At 35.7% G+C, this 14,278-nt stretch overlaps 1 protein-coding gene across 1 annotated transcript in view; it reads left to right on the top strand.

The window, feature by feature from the left end:
* Positions 1 to 14,278, top strand: part of SYNE1 (spectrin repeat containing nuclear envelope protein 1) — a 310,687-nt gene that overhangs the window by 77,700 nt on the left and 218,709 nt on the right. Inside the window, exons 10-14 of the mRNA XM_064447054.1 lie at positions 7,140 to 7,247; positions 8,011 to 8,148; positions 9,300 to 9,464; positions 12,394 to 12,506; positions 13,058 to 13,226. Of these exons, the coding sequence (XP_064303124.1) occupies positions 7,140 to 7,247; positions 8,011 to 8,148; positions 9,300 to 9,464; positions 12,394 to 12,506; positions 13,058 to 13,226 (693 nt within the window). The remainder of the gene's footprint in view (positions 1 to 7,139; positions 7,248 to 8,010; positions 8,149 to 9,299; positions 9,465 to 12,393; positions 12,507 to 13,057; positions 13,227 to 14,278) is intronic.

Genomic DNA, 14,278 nt, shown 5'->3' with positions numbered 1-14,278 from the left:
GTCTCCATCATTAGAGGTATTAAAAAACCATCTGGGTGTGGACCTGGGCAACTGGCTCTAGAAGTCTCTGCTTGAGGAGGGGGTTTGGACCAGATGACCTTGAAAGACCCCTTTCAACCTCAACCATTCTGTGATTCTGCAATTCTTTGATAATATTTAAGAGCATAGTTGATATATTTAAGATTTTTTTAAATGAAACAGTGACAGTAGGGGTCTTCTTGCAATGCAAGGGGAATGCTTTTTTCTAAATGCATCATATAAGAATAGAGATTTAAACTCCTTTACAAAATAGAAAAGTGGATTCTCTTTATAAGAGAAAAAAACTATTTTCTTTAGTACTTAAGGAACCATTCATGAACTTATCTCTTTGCAAATTTAAGGGAAATCTTTTTTGATAGAAGTAACTGCTTGGAGTCATAGTATGGCAACTGACTTTCTTGACCACACGTGCCATTTTAAGTCTCTTTTTTAAACCCCTTTCTGCACCCATGGTAGCCTAATACTCATCTTGCTAAATTAATGGACTGGAAAAAAATTAAAGGAGAGAGTACTTCTTTTCTCAGTGCACAGAATTGGCAGTGGATCAGATATGAGCTATTTAGGTGACTGTATAATCATTTACGTTGAAAGTTCATTTATTCTTTTCCAAGAAGTGTTGTCCACAGATTCTGTTCTAGGTATACAAACATATGCAAGATCAGACCAAATGTGTAAGATTGGTTTGTTTTAAAATAGCCCTTTTGCATTTTGCGGAAACCACGTAAGTGAATTGGATGCCCTTGTGATCACCATAACTAAAAGTACAAGGTAGAACAGTATCTGTTGCCTCTTTCTTCCCTCTTACTGACCCGGAGTATCCATGTCCATCATAAAGCTTTCCTTAGGAATTTTACATTATTTGCTTAGTTTTGTTATTTAGGACAGGATTCATCCATGTTTAAGAATCAAAAAGCTAGGTACTTAAACTCCACCTGTAATCAGCAAGAGATAGGCGCTTTTCCAGATGGCATCTTTCTTAAGATGGTGTCCTAAATTAACTGTCTTCTGGAAGTTCCCGTTGTCTAGCATTTGAACAGAGTTAAATCTACCTCAGATGAATCCTTGCTTTAGATAATAATAGATAAAAAGTTGTTGGCAGTTGATTAGAAAGAAATCCAGACATGTTTTATATTTTTGTGACTGGTATAAACCCCCTAATCTTAGCCTTTCTGTCTATGTCTAGTCTGTCCAGTATAAGGAAATACATGTCACAGAATGGTATAATCCAGGTACCATGGGAGAGAGAACCTTATAAGTCTCTTATCCCTTAAATTCCTGGGGTACCCTTAATTTCTTGCTTTCCAAAATTAAGCACTTTTAGGGTGTATTCCATCTGACCTGTGTTAAGTGCCAGTTGTAGAATGAGAAGAGTTGGGCAGTGGATGCTAGATTCAACTGTGTTTTTCTATCTGTCAAAAAGGACGGAAAGAGTGACTATCTATCTCAGTTGCAGATGCCTACATTTAGTTAGAAGGAACCTACTTCAGAATGGAGTGTCCCTGGGTGGTTTTTGATGGGGGCAGGGGAGGGCAGAGAGGGTTTCTAACCTTCTCCCCCTGCCCTCCAGCCAATTCAGCTGCCTCTGTGTTTCCTCAAGATGTGTTGTCCACACAAATTCCTATTCATCTTCCCTCCTGATTCAATGCTCAGTTTGTAACTTCTTCTTTAAAAGAAGAAATGGAGTAACGATTGAAGCTTGTCCCTTATTTGTGGTCAGAGGGAACAGCTATTCGCATGTGCATTTACAGAATTAAAGGGATCTAATATCTTATGCATGGACCAGCTATGCACATATGTGAACTTGTGTAGTCAACACATCTCAAGGAATCACAGTTACTCTAAGGTAAGTAACTACTTTTGCAGATAAAAATAAATCATGTAGAGTCTAATAATCTGGAAATCAGATCTAATATGAAAACTACTTCACTAGATAGGATACAGACACGTGAACTTGATAATATTTTAAGTATAACCTGTATTTGTACACGTGTGGCTCTTTTATTGTTCTCTCTGGACTTTCTGCCTGCTTTGCTTTATTTTGTTTGCTTCTTTTTTGTTGTTGTTTTTTCCTTCTTCTTCTTCTTGTTTTCCCATTTGTTTCATATTGCTAGGAGCTTCAAGCAATGCCAACTTTTGTCATTTCTTTTATGAAATTTAAGGTAAGGGTAATATGCTTCAGAAGAATTGCTTGAATTGGACCTTTCATGCCTGTTATCTGTTCTTGTCCTGCACTTACTTGACCTTAGATTTTGGGTGGTTTTGTGTACATTGGTTTGCTAGCCTTATGTTAATCTTTCCAAAAAGCAAACAGATGAACATAATGAGTCTAAGTCTACCTTCTTACATGAGCTGACTCTAACAGCTTAATGCTTAATTTTGCATATAATTTCAGAGAAGTATTATAGTAAAGCAAGTCAACTTTCCTATACCAAATCTCAGACTACGCCTTCGGTCTTCTTAAGTATAGATATAAACTTGAAAAAAAAATATAGATCAGCGTTTCTACTCATCTAATGTCATTTTAGATGGATATTTTTGTATGTCTTTAGGTTTATACAGTAGATACGAGATTGTATATATGATTGTGCAAGTGATGTATGTGGATTGTGTGTTAGAAGGAGAGAGCATTCATGTGTAATTGCATGATATGCACTGCTCCTTTTTTTCACATAGATTATGATGTTTTTAAAACTATACTTTTTTAATCATCTTGGACATTTAGATATTTATAATTGTCTAATATTATCTGAGAGAAGTTCAGAAATCTAACATGGACTATTTGAAATGAACATTCAGAAGTGAAGCTGGAAGACTGAAACAAATAACAGGTGTCACTGCAGTCAGTCAATAGTGTTTATAGTTTTACCTGATCCAGTTAATTACCTTGGTTCCACACTCATTTTTAATGCGTGGTTTGTTAGGTTTTTTAATATATAAGCAGTAGGTTATTTTCAGGTAAGTATGATCAAGGGTTCATCTCATATTATGTATATCTAACTAGTGATATGTGTCGAAATGAAGATTAATACTGATAGCACAATTATTCCCATTTTCTCAATCCATTCAAGCAAGTTTGGGCAGCTTTAATGGGTCCTTTGTTGTACATTCTTAGCCTTACACAGCCCCAGTGCATTGCTGCTTAAGCTAGTGAAGATTTAAAGAGGTAAAAGCGCTGTCAGTTTCTTTATCTTGGTATAAATTTAACTCTAGAGGAAGCGCTTTCCTTTAAAGTATTCCTGGTGTAGTGTCTTTCACTTCTTGTGATCTGATGAGGAAGTAATTCAGAAGATCATCCTGTCATCTCCAATATCTTTATGCCAACAAAGTTCCCCGATGTGAGAGGAACTTCCTGAGCAGCAACTGCAAAAATAACTTTCTGAGCTCTTCCAGTGACTTACTGTAACAGAGAGGCATTAATAGCTCATCCCTGAAGATGATGCTTGGCTCAGCATTCACCATGAATCTGTGATACCGTTGTCAGTGAAAGTGTTTCAGTAACACATAGACACATATACCTCCAGTAACACACATATACAAGCCAGTTTTCAAAAGGAATAGCATAATTAATTGAATTAATGTATAAAAATTTTAAAGGGACTTGATATTCTCAGCGCATAAGCAGTAAAATAGTTCAACATCCCTGAAAAACAGGTGACTTACTTTTTTAGATTTAGAAGTTCATATTTGAAAATTCTATCCTGCCTGTGCCTGAGAGTTCACCTGGTGTATAATTACATATTAGAGGACCCAACAAAGTACTCCTTTTCCACTCCATAATTAAATTTCCCATGAAACACAGATGTGTATTTTTAGCTCTTGAAATACCAAAGTATTCTGTATTATGTAATTTTCAAATTAACTCTGGCATATCAGTTATTAAAATAATGTTTTGACTTTGAGTCTGGGCTGAAAACTTTCATGCAAATTTAAATTGTACCCCCTTATCATATTGGAACTCATAAACACTTTTCTCTAATTACCTTATTTGATGTCCTTTGGCAATTGAGTGCTCTGGTTCTGTTCATCTCTGCAAAACAGTGAATATTCATAGAATGGTGTCAGGATAAATTAGTACTTTAAAATGTTGTTTGGAATTAGCACTCAGAAAATAAGCCATAATGGCTTAGATAAATTGAAACAAATGTGATCAGAGATCAATGATCCTTACGCTGGGGAAAGCACAAATAGTTATAATTATCCTAGAGAAGTTTTCTGTGATAGTTTATGTTCTGATCTGTATGCTACTTCAGATGTGCAGGCTTCAGTAGATAGTTGACATATCTGCAAGAATATCCTTTTGATATTTTTTTCCTAAGAGTAAAAACCACTAGGCAACAATGAAAGTCTTGTTTTAAGAGTGATAGCTCATTAAACCTGGGGGAGGTTAGTGGCAGGTGCCTTGGTGTCTAAGAAAGTGATTCTTTTATGTCACTTACCCAATCCGAGACTTTAAAATGCTTTTGTATCAACCAAGGACCACCGAAACAAGTTTTCAGGTGATAAGTGGTGCACTGAACTGGAAACCGGAGAAAACATATGAATAAATAAAATGCTTATTATGTATTGTTATACAATGTCTTTAACATCATTCAGTTAGGTGCTTACTAAAACACCTAAATCTTCTGCAATTAAAGTTAACAAATAATAATCTAACTTATCAAAAAAAAAAAAAATCACAGAAGACTCAATGCTACCTGTTAACTTTATCTGTTCACTGAATGTCAGAGAAATGGTGTGTGAGTTGAGAGACGTGCAGCTGTTCCTGTGTTCTTTATCTTCAGGTACCATAGAGGTGTTCTTGATACCAGTGATATCCTTCCTATTTCAAAAAGATTTGGTCAGAGAAAGTTTTAGCCATTATTAAATTTTTAATCTATGATGACAGGAATCTTGCAAAATGCCTATTTTGCACATTGCTGTATAAACAGTTGCAGCAACAGAGATGCTGTTCTTGCGAAGATTTGCATTGAGGAGAGGCTTCTCCGCAATAAGAAAGAGAGCCATAGAGGAGTAAAAGCCAATGTTTTAGAAAACTGAATTTTAGTGTGAACTAAAAGTAATATACACAACATTGTGATACACTTATTCTCTTCCTGACTTCAAGAATATCTTACTTAAAGATTCAGTTAGTAGGATTGTTAGAGGACTTTCAATCCCTTCAGATGCATAGTTTAGTATTACCTTAACGGAGCTGACAGCTAAGTTGTAATAGAGATCTCAATAGTCTTGCTGAAGTTATAACTTCTAATGAATAGAGTACATTTAATACCAAAGTCCTTTCTTTTGATGGCTGAATGAGTTAAGAATTCTCTCTTGTATTCTTCTGCTCATAGCGGGGTAGTCCTGGCTTTGCTGTTTATCTCAAAGAGTCTTGATGCTATATTTCCACACACAGAGCCAACTATCAGACTAGAAGAGTAGGAATTTCATTATCCTTCTCTATATTTAAATTATTTCAGAAGTTGGAAGCACTGGAAGTTTTGGCTTCTTGGAACACTGCACAGTCAAGGAAATCCCAGCATTACAAATACGTAGAGCAGGGAAGTGTCACATGTGCCCTATACTGTTTCTCAGGTGCGAGCTTTTGGCGAGTGTCAGAAGACAGGAGCATGAGCTATAATGAGCGTTGTTCCAGCACAGCTGCTATAATGTCACGTGCTGGAACCCAGCTACAAATTTACTTAGCAAGTTAACAGATATAATACCTGTGATATTTGCAAAATCTGTAGTGCAAATTCTGTCCAACCAACTACCACTGTTTTGAGTAGAGGACCAGTAAGAGAACTAGTAGAAATACATCAAAGCGGGGTGACTTTCATATTTGAGGATCCTGTCCTTTCCTCAGCTGAAATGAAGCAATAGCTCTATGCTTTTAAAATTATTAAGGGAAGTTATATTTTATATACTTTTTTAATACTTTTTATACTTTTTATATATTTTACATACTTGAGGCAGCTTTCAAAGAAAGTAACGATAACTGGCTCCTTTCCAAGGCTAGGATCTTTTCTCAGAAGTACATTGTTTCTTAAACACAGTCAGTGGCTATTCTTTTTCATCACATGGCTCAATTTTTCTTCTCTCATGTAGTGCTTGAAACTTAATCACTAATTTTAGGTGATTAACTCATATGAAGTGGTGTTGCATTTATTTTGTGTAATAGATCTGTTTCTGGCAAATTTTACAGTAATATGGCTTCTTTGGTTTCAAAGAGTAGCTTCTGACTAACAGCCAGCACATTGGTTAGAAATCTGAGACAGACACATGCATCCTACTTGATTAGCCTGCTTCGACAGTGCACAAAAAACTTTCTGTTGTCTGCTAACCTTCTCATATAACACACTCACAGATCTGAAATTTCCTGTGAGTATTTTTCTATTCACTGCCCAGACACTGATTTCTGCAGAGAATTTTGCAGCCTTGCAAAGCACCAGTGCCACGACAGGCTGAAGTGGTAAAGCAAAACTGTAAAACAAATATACTGTTCTTCAAAGCCATGGAAGGAAAATAAACTGAGTACAATTGGGTTTTCTTTCTTTCTTTTCATTTTCCTTGTTAAAACATTCTCTATCAAAATATTTTGCCAACTTCTGAACTTAGAGCTTGGTGTCAAGGATTGCCCTGAAGTCACTCAGAAAATAACTTTTTTTTTTCAGCAATAGCAGATGAGATAATAAAATGTTGGTAAAAGATGATAAAATCCTCTCCTGTCTCAGCTCAATTAACTTTTACTGAAAATTGACTGCAAATATGTGGAAGACTAAAATTAGATGTTGAGGTACACTTAAAGCACTTTATGTTAATTTAACATCAGATGAGAACTGCAGGTAATATCTCTGACACTGCAATGTCCCAGATTGTTGTGATTTCACCACTGTAAGATTCATGTCTAGAAGCTGAGTTCTCTTATACTCAGGAAGTGCTTTTCAGTTAGACTATATGAAGATAAGTGATGATAGAATTGGGCCCATTGGATGTTCCATTGGTTTTCAGCACAGCTAATGGCCTTGACTTGCTAGAGAGATGTTAATTTCTGGTCTATATTTGACACCTCTACTAATAGGCTGCAATGGTTTTGTGTGTGTGGTTGTACTGAATCATAGAGGGAAGACAGACTGATGCTGAGAGACCTAAAAGTGTGGGCAGAACAATTTGAAAGAGACTTAGCCCGAGCACAGGTGGCAGAAACAAGCTTACAGGAGAAATACCAGGTAAGCGGTAGGGAAAATATTGTATGATAACACATTATTGTCATCATTATGTGTAACACGTACTGCAGTATTCTATTCAATCTGTATATATGCAAGTCCATATACTGTAGTTTAAAGAAATAGGGACACAAACTGTCAGTTCCAGCTTTGCTACGCAGAACAGTGCACAGATGGTTTGCCTAACACAGAGCTTTTTCTAGCAGTGTGAAGAAGGACTGTCCTAGTTAGAAGTGAGCATGTGTCTGTACAGTCCTTCCAGATCCTCCGTGTTATAGCTCAGATGGGAGGTATGACCGAAGGCTGGATGAGTTGACAGGTGGAGAGGACAGGGCTTAGAGCTTCTTTTTTTAACCCCTCTCTCAAAGGTTAATGTCCAAATCAGCAATATAAATTTGGCCTAAATTTTCTTCGTGAAGTTTATTTGTTCTCTAAAAGCAGCCCCTGTCTGTCCCAAGTAGCATTTCATCCATTTGCGAGTTTATCTGATCAATGATTATTTCCTTTCATTTAGGGTTCAGGGATCTGATGACTGAAGGGAAATACAAAAGTCCTACCTATATTTCCCTGGAGGATTCTATAGTTTATTAAAACCTGTAATAAAATGCATTTTAGTGTAAATATACAAGTGTACTTCTACTCCCCTTTGGGAAGGATTAGGACTTCCATCAGTACAAAGTTGTCATAGGTTGTAGTACTCCATAAATGTTGAAGAATTTCATTCTTTGGCTCTGTACTGCATTGATTTGATTTTCTCTTTGCACAGTCATTTAAGCATTTCAGAGTACAATATGAGGTAAAAAGGAAACAGATTGAACTTGTAACCCAGTCATTCAGGAAAGATGGTAAATTATCACTGGATCAAGCTATGGTGAAGCAAGCATGGGACAGAGTTTCTTCCAGGGTAAGTTGAAAATTATTATGCTATGTATTTTGTATTAAATGAAGGATAAGAATTTAAATGCATTTATACACCTGTTTGCTATTGATTTTACTAGGCATTAGGAACCTAAAAATGGAGCCAATTTCTAGCACTGTTGAATTATTTTGCATTTGTTTTGAGAACATTTACTGCACTATCATCTTTAATATTGCTCAAAGGTAGAATATGAACTTTAAGAAAAGGACTATACTTTGAGGTTTCACTTTATTTGGAAGTGTGTTAACAGTGCTTATCCAAGTTCAAAATGTTGTTGATAAAAAGAAAAGTATGCACAATGCCCCTTCAAAATGCAATGCTTTAATGTAAATTGTTAGTTACATAGGAAAATCTAATATAATGCTTTTTAATAAAACTTTAAAAAGTTTCTGTGTAGTACTGAATACTTTATCAATAAATGAGGCTTTAATTCTATTTTTGACCTGGTTGAAATAGTAATAAAATAATATTAATATTTGTGATAGTAATTTTGTAATAATTGAATGAAAAATCCCAAGCAAGAAGTTATTAAATGATTATTACTTAGTGTATATTAATGGATTTTTTATGTTGTATATTTAACAGAAGATCTGTTAAAAAATATTCCAGAGTTTTGACATAATTTTCATTTTTTTTCACTCTCATAACTGGGTTTGCCAATAAGATGTGGTATTTTACTGCTATATTCTCAACACCACAGTCCTTTGAGACTCATTTGCACTTTACACATAGAAAATACGTTCAAAGTAGAGATACAAAGATTTTACACAAGAGCATGAAATAAATTACACTGGGTGGAAGAAGGTCTCACATCCCTTGCTGTGCCTATTAACTAATGAAATTCCAGATCTTTTAGCTTGACCATTGTTCCAGTTTATATATGGTCAGTTCTGTGACTCCATTACTATTCTGGAAGGGTAATACAAGAACCAATCAATCCTTATAGGGATTTTGTTGCCTGAGAGAATGCTATAATTTCAGAATCTATGTGAAGTGGTATACTTAGGTTTATGTCTCAAACATATTATATTATGTGGGGGTTTTGTCTTACAGTATAAAGTCTGATTTTTCTCAAGATACTTGTTTGTATAATTAAGCAAGGAAGGAAGTTCAATCCTCTTACTTTTATTTCCTAGCTACATGATTGGCACATACACCTTGATAAATCTCTTCCTGCACCTTTGGGTACCATAGGTGCTTGGCTCTATAGAGCAGAGGCTGCTCTGGGGGAAGAAATAACTGTTCAGCAAGCTCATGAGGAAACAGCAAATATAATACACCGGAAACTTGAACAACATAAGGTAGATCTACATGCATTCATTCTGCACAGTATATTTCATTTTTTCCAAAGCTGTAAATGTTCCATGCTATACAAAGAATTATTTCTAGCTTCTGTGGGTGGTGCCATCTTGACGGTAGCTAAAGCTAGGTGTCTTTTAGCAATGACTTGAACTGTGATATCAGTGTATCTTACAAGCAATATTCAAAATTGCATTTGAATGTTCCTGCTTATTCTGTCTGAAAGATATCAGGTATTAATATTTTAATTGTTCCCCTATTCTAGGATTTCTGCTGGGTAAAATTCCATAGGGAGCTCATAAGTTGGGTATGTAGTTCAACCAATAGGAACTTATTAGGTGAAACAGGAGAGAGGAAACATACTAAGTATGCCGATAGTCAGTGCAGGTGATATGCACTGGGGGAAAAATAAGATTAAGTGAGGTTTGACTGTGCATTTATGTAATATATAAGAGAAAAGTATAGACAGAAATTGATGGTGAGGTGATAAAAGAAACTGAACCAGTAAATATGATAGAGGAAGGAAAAGGGTGGTGTAAAGAAAGGCTGCACTTGTGGCAGTAAGGCTGTGTTTCATATTGCTTTTTTTCCTCTATCGCTACTGTTTTAAAACTTGATTTTAGTTTTGTTATTTTTTGTGTTGTGGATATGGCTGGGGTTTTTTATTAAAAAGTAATACCATATAATGAAAAGCTGTTAAGTTTCATGGTCATCTTGGAACAGCTGTGACAGACAATGGTAGTTTACCTGGAAGATCTGTCAGTTCTCCTGATTACTCTTTATTAGAACAGTGGCAGCTCTTCTAACTGAAGTGGTGGCTAATAAAACTTTACCAAAATTATATTAAGATCTATGAGGAAGATATTGTTTTCTTTCAAGGCCTAGTGTCTTGTAATGCTAAATTTCATTAGCTTTCTTGCTAACATCAAATGTTTCAAGATTCATAAGATTTGACATTGGTTTAAAAAAAGTGAGTCAAATCTTATTTGTTCTTATAATGTGAACACTATAGACCTCCTTTGATACATGTATAAGAAACACAAAAGAGTATGTCCTAAGCTGTGTTTTCTTTGCATCAGAAATGCTATGGTGAGGGATTTCTATGCCAACAAATAAATTTTGATTTAGATTACTCTGTGCCAGGGGAGTTTTCCCATGGGAGTGGGATGGGGAAAGCTTCAACAGAAGCATGGGTAATTATATCTGCTCCTGGAGTTTGTTTTGTTGCTCAGATTTGCATTGATGAATCCTAATGTGCTACTGGATAGTACCAGAAATACATTAGTAGGGGTTTTTTTCAGTCCTTGTTTCCTAGGAAGTTGATGGGGTTTGTTTGTTATGGTTTTGTTCAGATAACATCATCACTTTATATCTTTGTCTCATCAGACAATGGATTATTTTAATGAAGTTTATAGCTTATAGCAAATTTGAAATTAATACAAAATGTACCAGCTTATTTGGACAAACCTTCATGGATTCAGGCAAGAACTTAAGTTTATTTTAGTTAATATTGTCACCAAGATCCAGAAACTAAAGACAACACCCCTGCTTGTTGAGGGTCATTTTGCAGAGCAGAATTTCGCTCCATGAGAACACCATATAGATGTTTTCATGTGCTTCCAGTTGATGTTGGATGAAACTATTGGGTTTCATTTTGACTTACCAATGCACATTAGGGGTATCCCTTTTTGTCTGGCAAGGTCTCAACTGCAGCTAGCTGAGATACTTGTTCCAAGTCTTTCCTTTATGTGAGAGTATGTTAGTCATAGGATACCCTCAGTAGAATTTTTGCCATAGTAAAATCAGTGCATCACTTTCATCTTAGAAAGCCTAGTTCATTTCTCATCACAACAAGGTGTTGGCTGAAGTGGAAAACAATGAAAATATAGGTGAGTTGATGGGGATGGTGGGACCATTTGGTAAGCTGAGCCAGTGAATTACCATTTCTGCTGTGCAAACACTGGGTGTTCACTGGGGAGAAACCCTTCCTTCAGGACATAGAAATAGACAGACATCTGTGATCAATATACAAGCCTGCATTTTGTTCCCCTAGGTGAGAAAGGGTGATCTTTGTATTATTTCCTTTGCTAATAAGCTTCTGAGCACTTTGTGCCACGAGCTGTCTGTATGCAGTAAAATACCCACTGTTCTGTGTCCTCTCAGCCACTGAGGACTTGACGCGTTATTGTTACGGTATCTCTTCAAAGACTACTGGCAGTCATTCATTTTAATATGTAATCTCCGGGAAGCCGTTTGAAGCGGTGTTGCTTAGTTACAGTTGAAATGTGCTCTGCTGCAAGGTTTTTGCTGGTACAATTCTTATCACAGGAATACAGGTCGGGTACCACATTCTGCATTTGTTCGTGTAATATAGAGAGAGCGATCCTGAAATCTTTTGATGCTGAGAGAGTGAAAAGTTCACTAAATATTGAATATGCACTTACATAAGGAGCTATGGATCTTCTGCCTATATATAGTGGAGTAGATTAGTTGCTGGAAATTTGAATCTATACTTAATAAAGGTTAGTATCTGTTATAAAGATGTAAAGAATAAATGTAGCAAGATTATGCTGTTGTGATGTTAGAGTATTTGCAGACTGCATTTCAGGGATTGATACAGTTAAGAGATTTTGTTTTGTTAAACCTTTGCAGTGTATCCTCTGTTTTAAAATCTTCCATAATTGTTAGACACAGCTTCAGCAGAGCATCTTATAAGGGGGTTCCCTATGTAAATTGAATAAGTGCTTTTGTGGTATGCATAACCTTGCATGCAAATGTGAGAGAATGATCAAATAGTTAACTACATTGAGTCATCAGTGCAGGCTTAAAATTGTGCTTATTAGTTAGATAGCCTACTGTGAGCCTCCTCTCTCTTTCTGTCTTGATCCCCCCCCTCCTTCAATCTCTCTCTCTTTCTTAAAATCAAATCAGGATCTGCTGAAAAACATAGATGGCCACAAAAAGGCATTCCATGAGATCCACAGAGCAAGGTCTGTTAACGGAGTGCCTGTTCCACCTGACCAATTAGAGGATATGGCAGAGAGGTAAGGCTTTCAATCGGAAATAAAAAACCTCTGTGAATGAAAAGGAACCCGTTTGTTTTTTAATCTGTTCATGTAGAAATCACTGTCTAATTACATTTCTCAGTGGCAAGCATGAAAAAATTGGAAGGAAAAACCTCCTAGGATATACATAAAAATATAACAAAAAGCCTGATGAATTCAAGATTGACGAGAATCAAAATAAGCTATGGGTTTTGGAAGGAAATACTTTTTTACATCAATCCTGTTATTACTTGTTCCTGGAAGAAATGTTATATAACAACAGCCAGGATGCATGTGAAAAAAAAGAAAAGAAAAATGACTTTGCAAAACTTAGTAACAGATGTAAACTGATGATTTCTATGAACAAACAGAAATGTAACTAATTTTCTATTCAGGAGCAGTCATCAGAAATCATCATGCATAATTAAATGTTTGTAGACTCTGAATTAGGTGAAAGATTATAAAAATATATGAACTGTAACTAAAGCTTTCAGTCTCTCCTGCAAAGATGATTATTGCTGTATTTTACTACAGTGTGATTCATTTTATAGGTTTAATTTTGTTGTCTCTTCATCTGAGCTCCATCTGTTGAAGATGGAGTTTCTGGAACTGAAGTACCGTCTACTGTCACTCTTAGTCCTTGCAGAATCAAAGTTAAAATCATGGATTATCAAATATGGAAGGCGAGAGTCGGTGGAAATACTTCTTCAAAATTATATTGTAAGTTGGGTTTGTCTTCTTTTTATAATTATTTTTGGTAATATTAATATTTAAGATTGCTGGAAATTAATAAAATAATAGAAACAGAAATGAGACTTGCCAGTCATCAACTTTATGACTGTATTCTTATGGGATATCTTTTCAGAGGTGAATCTGTCTTCCCTATGGAGGAACTGTAGTCAAAAATGAAAATTATTCTCTTTGCACCATCTCTTCAAAACCAGAAATAATGTCCCAGTTTCTAACTGTCTGACCATCAACTTACTAAGCATATCTGGACGTTCTAAATCCTAGATTTTTACTTACCTTAGGTAGTAATTTCAAAGAAATTAATTTAATCTTCTTTTACAACTGCATAGCTGCACTTTATAGTGACTATAAACAGACTAAGTTTTTGCATGCAATCCCCCCCAGTACTTTTTTTCAATGTCCTCCAAATGAAGAAAAAAAAAAGTTATGATGCCTCTGTGTACTTGTTCAATATACTGTACTGATACAGGAGTCGTTTTATTCTTTTAAGGAATGTTTTTTCTTCTCCTGCTCAGCATTAGTATATTAAACCCATCACTTTATTTCTGTTCTGGAAAGAGATTGCTCCAGCTCTGCATCACCTATAAATCATGTTAAGAAACAGAGGCTGTTGACTTACAAATGCTCATTGATATGTTCCCTTTCAGTCTTACACTGCTGGATCTTGTTAAACCTACACTTGCAGTTCCAAGTGGCTGGTAGAACACCACCACTGCTGTGCTTTTACATTAGGCTGTGAGGGATTCTTTCAAAAGCAGGGCTAGGCTAAATTTTTTCCTCATCTATCTAATCTAATCCATACAAGGAAAACTGCCCAGGAAAATTCAGTTTGGAAAGAATTCATACAGTTATAAAACCGTTCAGAACCAGGAAACTGTATAAAGACAGTTATTGATGTGCCCACAGCCTGGTGTTTTTTATTGCTTTGGAAGAAAACTTCAAACTCAATATAGTTCCTCTGCAAAGTGCCAGTTGAAGACCTGTTCACACTTTTGCCTTTCTGTGTTTAAATTTTAGCAGTA

This window comes from Phalacrocorax carbo, chromosome 3, assembly GCF_963921805.1.
Source record: "Phalacrocorax carbo chromosome 3, bPhaCar2.1, whole genome shotgun sequence".
Classification (NCBI taxonomy): domain Eukaryota; kingdom Metazoa; phylum Chordata; class Aves; order Suliformes; family Phalacrocoracidae; genus Phalacrocorax; species Phalacrocorax carbo.
The sequence above is the reverse complement of the archived record's forward strand: the minus strand, read 5'-3'. Positions and strand labels throughout refer to the sequence as shown.